At 48.3% G+C, this 12,048-nt stretch overlaps 1 protein-coding gene across 3 annotated transcripts in view; it reads left to right on the top strand.

The window, feature by feature from the left end:
* TSC22D3 (TSC22 domain family member 3) overlaps window positions 1-12,048 on the top strand; it is a 62,208-nt gene that overhangs the window by 46,204 nt on the left and 3,956 nt on the right. Inside the window, exon 2 of one of the 3 annotated variants that reach the window (XM_064278662.1) lies at window positions 1-11,983. This exon is cut by the window's left edge and continues 43,981 nt beyond it. The exons of 1 other annotated variant lie outside the window; for it this stretch is intronic. Coding sequence is in view for 1 of the 2 variants with exons in the window: in XM_003414810.4 (XP_003414858.1) it covers window positions 11,927-12,048 (122 nt within the window). In the remaining variant the exon portion in view is untranslated. One more of the 3 variants, XM_003414810.4, reaches the window with a different exon arrangement.

Here is a 12,048-nt window from a genome sequence, read left to right as displayed (position 1 = left end):
TTGATGGCAATGGGTAACAGGTTACTGCTCCCTGCGGGTGACCTGTTCCCAACTGACCTAGCCCCTCTGGCTAAAGACAGAAACTGACCAGTGTCCCAGCGTTAGCAGAGAACCAGGAACACACACACAAGTGAATTATCCATTTTATTTAAGAGCTTGGGCCTTGGTTCCAGGTCTTTAGTGGCCAATTACTCAATTAAACTGTGTTTGGGTTTCCCAAGTATGTTTGATTTGCGCAGGTCTTTGGTATTTTTAACTGCAGCTTCTCTCAGACAATGATTGCCCCCCAAATTAAGGTATTAACAGAAAGCCGATTCTTGAATGTATGTATAGTTCTTTCACCACGGGGTCATTAGCAAACGTCTAATACTAACCCAATCCTTTTATTTATTTATCAAGCACATATTCACCACATCCATATACTGTGTGCCAGGCTCTGGCCCAGTCCCTGGGGGCATAGTGGTGAATAAGACCAGCCCATGCCCTTACAGAGCTTATATCGTACCTGGGTGGTAAAATGGTTAATGTGTCCAGCTGCTAACTGAAAGGCTGGAGGTTTGAGTTCATCCAGAGGTGCCTTGGAAGAAAAGCCTGGTGATCTACTTCCAAAAAATCAGCCATTAAAAAATCATATGGAGCACATTACTGCTCTGACACACATGGGGTCACTACAAATGAGTTGGAGTCAACTCAACAGCAATTGGTAAGGAAGCCAATCAATGCTCTTCTGAGGCTTTGCCCTGCCCAATTTCAGTCACCATCTTATTCAGTCCCACTTAAAGGAATAGAGGTCCTGATGCTTACTATTTGTATCATCAGAGAAGCTCTTGAGGTCAAAACATTGTGGAAATTAGAAGTCCTGTATAAATGGAAAGATTGCTAAGACATTCAAGAGAAAAAATGGAAATGCTGACTTCATTTTAACATCAGTCCCACAAACTGTCCCATCCCCATAAGCAGTGTGGATAACTTGGGAGACAATGAAAACAAGAACTGAAACTGGACAGAAGGTTAGAAATGCTAGACTTTGAAACAATGTTAAAAGGGCTGCTCATTTGGAGAGCCATTTTACCAGCAGTGTTTGGGACCCGGGCCCTTAGTCATCATGGAGTATGTTGCATTCACATGGCCCTTCTCACTCTCCAAAGGACTCAGTTATGCCGTATACAAGGTGTCCATAAAGTCTGGAAACAGGCAAATATATATAATGTCATCAAGGACATCTTCAATCTGTAAAAAAAAATAAAATGATACTGTCTCTGTTTCCAGACTTTAGGGTGTCCATAAACATATACACCTGGTGTGATGTGTATGTTGGAGCGGGTGTGTGTTGGGGGGGGTATTATTCCCATTTCATGGATGAGGATCTAGCAGCATAAGGCGTTCAGGAGACTTCTATGAGGTTCTCTAGCTGCCTAATGGCCAAGATAGAAAAAGAACTCTGGCCTTTTGACATATATTCTTCCCACCTGACCAACTTCAGAGAGCACCTCCTCTCACATATGCACTCAGGGAGTTGCTCTCAATCCTTCTTATCATTACTATATGTCTGAGGGCTCAGTACCAGCTCTGTGGGCCAAGCCCATTATTGCAGCAGCCTGTTGTTGGAGAGAAATCTCCTGGTGACATGACAGATGTCTTCTGGATTATCTCCTAACCGTGCTCAGGCCCTTCATTCCCCCAGATGTCCAAGGAGTATAGGCGAAACTCCCCTCTTCTCAAATGCTGACTAGTAAATGTCCATGCTTGGCTGTTCCTCAGTTTCCATATTTACTTTAGCTCTTCTGTAACTCTGTCAACAAACTCCATGGTATTATTAGTTTTAGCAAATAACAGGATGTCAGAACTGTTGACCGCGATTTGTTAGTTTGCTGTTAGAACTCTATCCCAGGACATAGGGGCTAGTGTTCCTCTTGTTTTTTAAGGTGTATGAACTTTGGCAAGAAGCCTTTCCTGGTCAGACCCACCACATTCTGCTCAGTCTGTAGTCCGTTAAGCTTGCTCATTCCCACAAAGACTCCGCCAACAAAGACCTAGGCACTTCTGTTTTTGCTTGGTGGCACAAAGACATCTGTAAGTAGATTTAAAAAAAAAATCATTGAAAACACTTTGGCTTTTCCATTTTTGTGCTCTATCCCTTACGTATTGTTATGGCCTTTAAAGAAGTCTGTACTTAGTAAGGTGACTTCAGTATGTAACGTTCATGTTGTTGGAAAGGGTTGGGGAGATGGCATTTTAGGGTAGTACTAAGAATTTCCAGGACTTTGGCCCAAAATATCTTTCTCTTCTAATCCCGTCCTCCAGCACTGACTGTCTCAAGGAGCAAGAGAAGAGGTTTAAAGGGTCACTCTGTTGTTGGCAGGCAACCAGGAAGTCCAGGCCTTGGGGGGAAGCACAGCCTTTGTTGATTTAAGCCCCAAACCTAGCAGGCAGTGTAAAAAAAAAAATTAAAAAATACCCAAAGACAGGCGAAATGTGCGCTACAGAGAGCTGTGAATTCCCTGCCTGCTCCCCTCTGGGAGAGGGGAGTCAGTGAGTGGCAGAGGCAGCCTCATTGCCAGGGAGGGGCTCCCAAGTGAGGAGGCCAGGTGACCATGGTAGGGGCGGATGAGCTTGAGGCTTGGATCAGGGTAGGGATGGGCATGTTTGCAGAGATCCTGGCAAGTCTTTGTAGTCAGCCCCAGTAGGTTCCCCAGGGGGGAATGAGTCACGGTCCCTCCAGTTAACCTGGGAATGGACCCACGTTTGACCGAGGTGGTGACAGCCAAGGGGCTGGAGGAGAGCTGACTTCCATAGATAGGAGGTTGTTGTTGTGTGCCTTGGAGTCAATTCCGACTCATAGCAACCCTGTAGGACAGAGTACAGCTGCCCCATAGGGTTTTCTAGGTCTTTCTCTCGTGAAGATGCTGAGCGGGTTTGAATTGCTTAACCACTGCACCATCAGGGCTCCTTAGAAGGGAGGTATAAACCCAAAAAACCCATTGCCGTTGAGTCGATTCCGACTCATAGCGACCGTATAGGACAGAGTAGAACTGCCCCATAGAGTTTCCAAGGAGCACGTGGTGGATTTGAACTGCTGACCTTTTGGTTAGCAGCTGTAGCACTTAACCACTGTGCCACCAGGGTTTCCAGAACGGAGGTATCGGCTGGCTAATTGACCAAGCTGTGCTAATGGAGAAAAAGCTGCCTCTCCCCGTTCTCCACCCTGAGTTCTTCTCCTTTCTGACCCTGAGATGTCTGCTCCCCACATCCCCAACCTCCCAGGCCGAGAGTTTTCACTGACAGCTGTGAAGTGTCTTAGAAGTAATCTGTTACTCACAAACCCAAAAAAATCCCCAACCAGTTGCCCAAACCAGTTGCCATCAAGTTGATTCTGACTCATGGTGACCCCATGTGTGTCATAGGAGAGCTCCACTCCATAAGATTTTTAATGGCTGATTTTTCAGAAGTAGATTGCTGGGCCTTTCTTCTGAGGTGCCTCTGGGTGGACTTGAACCTGAAACCTTTCAGTTAGCAGCCAAGCACTTTAGTCTTTAGGTGATGCTTAAGTATTTGTAACTGATGGTGGCTGAATGTGGCACCTTCCCAGGGCTTTTTGCATTGGAAAATAATTCCTCAAAGTGTAAAGAACTCTAGGAGATGCCATTAAGACCCAAAGGAATGAATTGATGACCTTTTTAGGCACCACAATAGTCAAGTCAGGAAAACAGCTTTGACTGAGAGAGAATTTTCCTCATTGCCCTTCAAATCACACTTCTCATGTAGCCAGTCACATAAGGCATTTAAGCCAAGTCTGGCTCTAGTTAGACCTGTCCGCACAAGGAACCTGTGGGAATCATTTCTTAGGCGTTTATATGATCGATTGGACACAAATGGTGCCTGTATTTATTTCTCCTTTATTTAAAAGAGTCCATTTGAGTGTATGATTGACAGCTTTGAAAACTGTTGTCCTGGCAGTGCCAGAACATCCTGTCCCCATTGTGCAGTGTGAGGCTTCAAGCTGGTTTCCTCTATGCCCACCCAACTGCTACCCCGAGCTTCCCCTAAGACCCTGTCACCTAAGACACCTGCATAGCATAGAGTCAGAACAGAGATCATGGCTTTTGATAGTCTGGCCTGGCCTAGAGTATCCTGTCTTGCCATGCCCTGTCCCCTTACTACCCCTTTGGGGTCACGAGGAAGCTTGGGGGGGGTGTGGCCGCATGCGTGCATATGCGTGCACATATAACGACAACAAAGAGAGACCTGGTGTCCCTCTGCCTATCTCTGTGAATTAGACTGTGTGAAAGGCTCGAGAGGGTGTTTACATAAATATGTGTGTGTTTCTGTGTTTCTTTCTTCCTGATAAGGTGTGTGTAGTATACCTTGTCAGCAATTCTCAAACCAGGCTGGGAGGCCTTTCTTAACCCCTCCCAGCTCTCCTTTGAGTTCCCTGGCACTGTTCCCATGGCTGGGGGGCCCTGCCCGGGGAGGAGCTGGCCCTGTTTCTCTCCTTTCTTTCTGTTCTGGGAGTAACGTGCCCCCCGGCCCCACTTGCCATCCCCCTCACCCCAGCTGGGCTGCCTTCTTTCCATCCAGGAAGCCAAGGGGGGTGGAGTGGCTGGCAAACTGGAGGCCCTTTGCAATCTGCAGGGCCCCTCTTCACGAGTGCTACAGTTCCACAACAGAGGATCAAGGAGCTATCTCAATTGAGCCCATGGTGAATAGCTGTGCTGTGAGGTAAGCAAGGGCCTCAGGAGTATAATATGAGGGACCTGGGAAGCTCATAATGCTTACCCATCATGGCTGAGGAGACAGAGTGCCTGAAGAAAAGGCCAGCATTATTACCGTCCTTTTGCTTACCTGGGGAACCTGGACCACTTCAAAGGTCACCCATTCTATAGTGGGTCCCACAATGGAAGCCAGGTGCAATACCTCGGAGCCCCTGCCCTCTTCACAGGCCTCTTGTCTGCTGGCTCTGCATCCTCAACGAGATCCCTCCTGGTCCTTGTCCTCCAAGCATTTCGAATAGCCCCAAGTCCTTCACATGCCACTCAAAGTAACCTTGGCAACTGCCAGAAAAAAATGGCTTGAAATTTTTTTTTCAAGCTCTTGTGGCTGCTCCATAGAGCATAATGGTTGGGGAGAGGCCCTGCCAGTGTCTCCCTGGTGTGAATAGGCTGGTGGAGGGCTGTGCAGACAAACAAACATGGAGAGCAGCCATGTTCTTTCTGCTTTCTTTCCCAGCCCCTGGGAAGGCTGCAGTGAGTCAGAATTCCCAGTGGGTGGGCCATGATGGCAGTGAGGGGTTGGAGAGGATATTTGCCTGACTGAAGATGCCCACCAGTCTGTGGTGGGGGATGGGAGGGCAAGGTACCTTAGCACCTGCTTCTGAGAGACATGGAACAAGAGTAAGACCAAGAGGAGCTGGTTAAAGGAGGAAGGCCAAGAAGTTGGCAGGTAGAGGCGATCCCCAGGATGAAGACCCTGACCGTTGAGAGAGCAAAGGCCTGTGCATAGTTCATTGGTTTACAAGCCCCTGGGGGTCCTGGAAGAGAATCAGGGTAAGGGACCCTTCCAGGCATGGCCTGCCACAACGTCAAAGCAGTGGTAGGTCCCCTAGAAACTCCAAGCTTTGCAGCTGCTGCGTTATCCCCATCTAGGTGGGCATTAGCCAAAAGGCAGTGTGGCAAGAAGAAAAGCACGCCCCCTTCTGTGGACTGAAGTGATGCCGGAGGACGGTAGTGGCATGGCCCTTCCAAACCCCAGGCTACCCTCCTGAACACCCCACCCCTAAGCCCTAGGCTTTTTCCCAAAGCAAACATTTCACTGAGGTCTAACCAGTAGGGAGACTTCTGAATTTGCCGCAGACCCAGGATATTTTAGAAAAAAACCCACAATTTTGGACTTGTACTCTCAGCTGTTTTTTTGTTGTTGTTGTTCGTTTGTTTTTTTTTTCTTTCCCTGAAATGTGCCTTGTACTTTGAGTAGACATTCATTGAATTGAAACTTTGAGTTGAATTGAACGATAACGGCAATTAGTGTGTGTGTGGGTGTAGATGTATGATTCCATTTACCAAGGTTAATTTTACAAAGGTTCCCCCCCCCCACACCCAGAATTATCTATTTCATACCTGAAGATGGGTGATGGGGAGGGTGGAAAATGTGAAGAAGATTCTAAAAAATTATGGAGATACATTCTCCCAGCAGCAAGGCATAAAGGGAAGGGAGACAGGCATAAATATTGACACAAGGTTCATGAAATTTAAGATCCACTGAACTCAACTGCATTCCTGGATAAGGCTGCCAATACCTGCAGTCCTGCTGAGAGTCCAGGACAAGCCCCACCCCAGTTAGTGACCGCAGTTGGGGTGATAGAGGTGATTCGACAAGACCAGCTTTTGACTCAATGAGGAGGGAGGATGGAATGCCTCTTCAAAATGGGTTTTTTTTTTCGGTTCTGCCTGTCATCCCTAGTGTCATTCGGACATTGTTTGTGAAGCTCACATGGGACCCTGTCCAGGAGGGAGCTGAAAGGCACAATTCATTGCTCTTGCTGTCATTCAGTGCCAAGATTTGCCCCAAATCAATTGCTAGCTGCTTGTCCAAAAGAGGCTCCATCTCAGCCAGAATTCTTCTGGGGCTCCCTTCCACCCGCCATCACCTTCTGCATCTGCAGCCACATCAGTCCTCCCCATTTTCCTGCCTCCCAGACTCAAGGTTCTGGGCCCTGGCCATGCAGGGCAGTTCACATGAGCCACAGAGAACAAGGCACTTTCTCGGTCACGGCCTTTCCTTCTTACATCCTTCATCCTGGACATTGGGGATTTTCCATGAAGCCAAAGTAACCCTGCAAGCAGCAGTGGCCCTCCTGTCCATAGTCTTCCACACTGGAGTGGAACCAGAAGGGAAGAGCAAAGATAAGCAAGAAGCAAGGAAAAAGTAAATTATGGCATTTCAGCCTCCTTATTCCCCCAACCTCTTCAGAAAAAGGGACAAGTAAGTAATTAGAACTAGACAGAGATTCAGATGGAAGGGGGCCGTGGCGGAGGGGGAAGTGGGGAGGGATGTTTTTCAACCATCCCATTAATGCTGCCCTAACGCTGTAGTGCTCAATATCCTTTTTGTATTTCCTTTTCCAGCTCCTAACCCTGTGTTTGCTTTGTGGCTTGTCCCGCACCTCTTGCATCGTGTCTCTTTCCGCTTCTCCTGACACAGGACCCTGTGTTTTGCTGGCGATGTTGCCGAATAGTTGGGTGGAACATTCCCAAAGATTAGAAAAGTAGAAAAGAAGGAAGACTTGCCTATAAATAGTTTCCTTCTGGCCGTGTGGTACACAATGCTCTAAGTGTGACAAAAAGGGAAGTGAGATGTTCCCCCTCATCCCCACCCCCAGCCTACAGCACCCACCCCGAGTCTGCTCCCCACGCCTCCTCAGCGTGCTGAGATCCTGTCCAGGGCATCTGTTGCCCAGCCTTTGCCCAGTCTCTGTTCCTCTGTCCCGTGGGAACCCGAAATAGGAAGGGCCCTTACCCTGGAGAGTCTGGCTTTTGAAGTGGAACAGACCAGTGGCAATGTTGAGACACTTCCTCCACCTCAAAGGGAACAAGTAGGCTTCCAGGGGCTCCTGAGATGGGGGGGGGGAGTTGGTCCCATCCTCATTATGTCATCCTCCAACTAGCAGGTTGCTCCTGAGAGAGACTGAGTCAGCTATGTGTTTCTTTGCAAAATCCCATGGCATGAGGGCTGGAACTGAGGGCCGGCAAAGGGCCTGGCTCATCGGCTGTGTGCTGCTGTCCAGCCTACACTGTAAGTTGTAGGATGTAAGAAAGGGAGTTTGGGAACACGGGGGCACTGGGCTGTGGAATTCCTAGGCTACTATTTCCTGTCTGGGATCCACCTTCACAGGACACAAGGACACAGGGCTTCAAGGATCAGCACTTCACTCAGTAATGTTAGATCAGATCGTCGATATCAGGTACAGCATAAACTTCCACTCACTGCAAGGTTTGGCCCAGCTATCCTAGGCAGCGGAATTTTCTGATGTGCTGAGGTTAAGCAGAAAACTCTTTGGATTCCTTCTCCCAGCTCCCAGCTACCCACCCCCAACTCCCCTGCCCTTGTAGAAAATGTTTCTACTATGTTTAAGTCCACTGTCTTCCTTTAGGAGCCGACCCTGGGGTCCAATCACTGTTTGCTGATGGGAGATCTCACAGTGATCACTCCCCACCATGCAGAACTATAGGTGGAGAGGGGATGAGGGATTGGCTGAGGGTGGGCTGGACCCGGGATAGCCTTTCGAAGTTGTTTTCTTAAGCTAAATCTCGTATATGAGCTTGTTTTCTTGTTGGTGGTCTCAGTCTCCTAAAAGCTGAGCACAGCAGGAATAGGAAAAAAAGGAGTTAATTAAGGGTGCCAGTGAGTGGGGCCCGGGAACTTGAGTTTTGAAGGGACCGTGATTAGCATTCCTTGACCTTATTTCAAATCTTGTATACCCCAGAGGACTACATAGTCCAGTCTGGGAGCCACCTGGTTGAATTAAAAAAAAAAAAAATTAGTAGGTCCTATTTTTTTTTTTTATTTCCTAGCAGTGGGTGGTGGGTTATTTCCTAGAGAGCAATAGCTTTCCTTGAGGGCTGCTTGGCTGCCTTTTGAAATGACCCGGGTGAGCACAGCCCTCTTAGAAAATTCAGTGGACAGACAGTTGGACAGTTTGGCTAGTCTTCTGGTCTCTCTCCTCCCCACTGCTCCTCCCTCCTGGCCTTGAGTGTCAGAATGCTGGCACCCTGGGGGCACTTCTCCTACCCCTGCCCTTTTTTCTTCCTTGCTGTTCTGGCAGCTCCATCCCATCCCCCAACTGCCTCCACTCACTCATTCCAGCCCCCACTCATCCAATAAGCATCCCCCCTAACCTACCCCCTGCCCCACTGTTAAGTGTAGTAGGAATAAACTTGATCTGTAGGTCAGGAAGCCCCAGACTGGAGTCCCAGCTCGGCAGTTTATTAGCTGTGCCACCATGGGCAAGTTAGTTTTTCCAAGCCTCGGTTTCTTCATCTGTAAAATACTGGTGACAGTGCTCACACTGCAAGGTTTGTGGTGCAGCCAGCCCAGTGCTTGACCAGAGCTGATGCTTGGTTAATGGTAGCTGTTGTTGTCAACAAGGCTCAAACTCAGCTTACTTTTTCACTGAAGTATAATTAACACAGAGTCTCTGGGTAGTGCAACTGGCTAAGCACTCAACTGCTAACTGAAAGGTTGGAGGTTTGAGTCCACCGAGAGGTGCCTTGGAAGAAAGGCCTGGCAATCTGCCTCTGAAAAATTAGCGATTGAAAACCCTATGGAGCACAGTTCTACTCATAGGGTAGCCATGTGTTGGAATCGGCTCAACTGGTTTGTTTGTTTACTTATTATTGTCAGTGAGTCTTGAACTCAGCTTACTTTTTCACCGAAGTATAATTAACATGGAGTCTCTGGGTGGTGCAATTGGTTGAAGACTCGGCTGCTAACCGAAAGGTTAGAGGTTTGAGTTCACCCAGAGGCACCTTGGAAGAAAGGCCTGGAAATCTACTTCTGAAAAATCAGCCACTGAAAGCCCTATGGAGCATAGTTTTACTCTGACGCACGTGGGGCCACCATGAGTCGGAATCAAGTCAATGGCATCTGGTTAACTGGTGTCCATATAAGAAAGACTCTGCCAAAGGAGTCGATTTTCTTCTGTGTCCTGTTTTCCTGGCAGTGTTCCACCCCCACCCCCACTCCCACCAAGCCAGCTTATTTCTCTCTCCCCTTTTCTTCTCATCATCTCCCTTGGAATCTTGGGGTGAGTAGCAATTGTTATTTTGGGAAAAATTGACGAGCTAATGAAAGGTCACTTCAGAGACTTCCTGCACCAAGAAAGCTCTTATGTGTTGTAGAGGACAGATTAATGTCTTAGGGAATTCCAATATCGATATCAATTAATCTCCTGATTTAAGAAGTTCTTTTTCTCAGCTAATGTTCTGATGAGAACACACTGCTTACTTCCAGCACCATGTCTAGAGAGTTTGTGTCCTAAATGTTAACAGAATGTCCTGAGTTTGGGATCGTCTCCCACCTACAACTGGGGTGAAGAAAAACCTATGCTATGCCAGCGTGGTAGGTTTGCTTAGATCTAATTGTCAACCCTTTGCAAATAGAATGGTGGTTGTGTGTTATCACCAATTGGATTCAGTGGGAATCCCAAGTCATAGTGACAAATGTTGGCTGCTCAGTGGCATAACTGCACTGACAACCTGGAGAAAATCAAGGCCTTCATACTGGGCTTGACTAGGGCCTTGGCCAAGATGTCGGTGCCAGGCACCTAGTTAGGGGAAATATCCTGAAGCAAGTAATAATTACCTTGTTTGCTGATAAGAAGCCCCAGTACTTTTCCAATAGCATTGGGGTATTTCTTTAGATCATAGCCTGTGGAGCACTGATTCAAGGGTACTGGCCTTAGATTCATCGAAACTACTGTATGTGTGGTGGAACTCAATGTTCTCCTTATGGCCTCGGGTTGGTGTAAATGATACCCCTAGTTGCATCACCTCTCCCCTTGCCCTGCCCTGGTTGCTCATTCTGGCTGCAATTCTGCTTTTGTCCACCAGGAGGCCTCATTCAGGAAGGCGCAGGACAGAAGGACCTTAAGCCTCATGCCTTTTTTTTTTTTTGTTCTGTTTTTAAGCTTGAGGCTGAAAAGAATGAAAACATTTTTGATGGAAATCTATGTAACTCTTTACTAGGAAACACTAATCTTTTTACATTTCTTGTGCTTTGGAATCTTTTTTTTTTTTCCTCCTGGAGGACCAACCCTCCCATGATATGCCTGGACCCTGTCACAGGGCAGGTGTTCTCTAGGGATGGTTTGTAGTTTTGTTGTCATTTGCTGTTTATATGAATGTAACAAAATCTTGAAAAGAAAAACATGGACATGAGACCCTGAATAGTGTTGAATGTATTTTCTTTGCAGAATAGGCTGTGGAGACCAGGCTGGTATATTGTCATGTGCCTACTCCCCTCCCCTGCCTCCTCCCCACCTCCAGCACCCACCTAGCCCCAGTTGCTCTCATCTATATGTTCACCCACTCCGCTGAGGTCCTGAACACCCTCTCCTCCATGCACATGCATGCACACATTAGCTCCCGAGCTAATAGAAGGAGGAGGCAGTAGATTGGTGCAGGCTGGTGAGCCAGCTGGCTGGGTGAGGAGACAGCTGAGCGGGTGGGAGAGTGAGCCTGTAAGTGACAAAGTATGTGTGCAGGAGAGAGGCTGAGAGGGCAGGTAGCGAGAAGGTGAGACTCCTGACAGTGAGGGTGGGTGACTAGGGAGTGTTGGAGCCATCAGGGTATGCTGGTTGCCACCTCAAGAAGAGCTTTGTAAACTGGTCCCAGCGCTGCCCTCTACTGAATGTTTCTACCTCCTGTTATAGCATTTGTGCTTATTTCTCTAGAAATCAGCAATCTCTTAGGTTCAGCTCCAGTTTGGTTTTTACCAATCTGCAGAGCCCTCTTTGGAGATGCCAGTTGGCACAAGAAAAGTGCTGAACTGTTTACAGTTCCAGCCGAAGGTTCAGGGAGGGGATGTGGTTTAACTGGGCCACAAAGCCCAGTACAGGACTCATTTGCATGGCCCCTGACGCCATGTGACGCAGCCGGCTCCTCCTATATAAAGAAGTAGAAGCCGAAATATCTTCGAGTCTGGGTTGGACTGGCGGCTGTGGAGTTTGTGACACGCTAGGTGACACCCCTCGAGTCACTTCCCCTTCAACTCCAGCTGGACCGCCTGCTTGACTTTGGGTCCGCTCAGCAGCCTGCGCCCCACTCCTAGCCCCAGGCCGGCCGCGCAGAGCCCAGCCCCGTGCAGCACGCCCACAGCCGCAGCCGCCCAGCCCGGCCCATAGCTGGTCCAGAGCTCCCAGGCCGCCCGAACCATGAGCACTGAAATGTATCAGACCCCCATGGAGGTGGCGGTCTATCAGCTGCGCAATTTCTCTATCTCCTTCTTCTCTTCACTGCTTGGAGGGGATGTGGTTTCCGTTAAACTGGATAACAG

Source organism: Loxodonta africana, chromosome X, assembly GCF_030014295.1.
Source record: "Loxodonta africana isolate mLoxAfr1 chromosome X, mLoxAfr1.hap2, whole genome shotgun sequence".
NCBI classification, from domain to species: Eukaryota; Metazoa; Chordata; class Mammalia; order Proboscidea; family Elephantidae; genus Loxodonta; species Loxodonta africana.
This window is presented reverse-complemented; position numbering and strand designations above follow the sequence as displayed.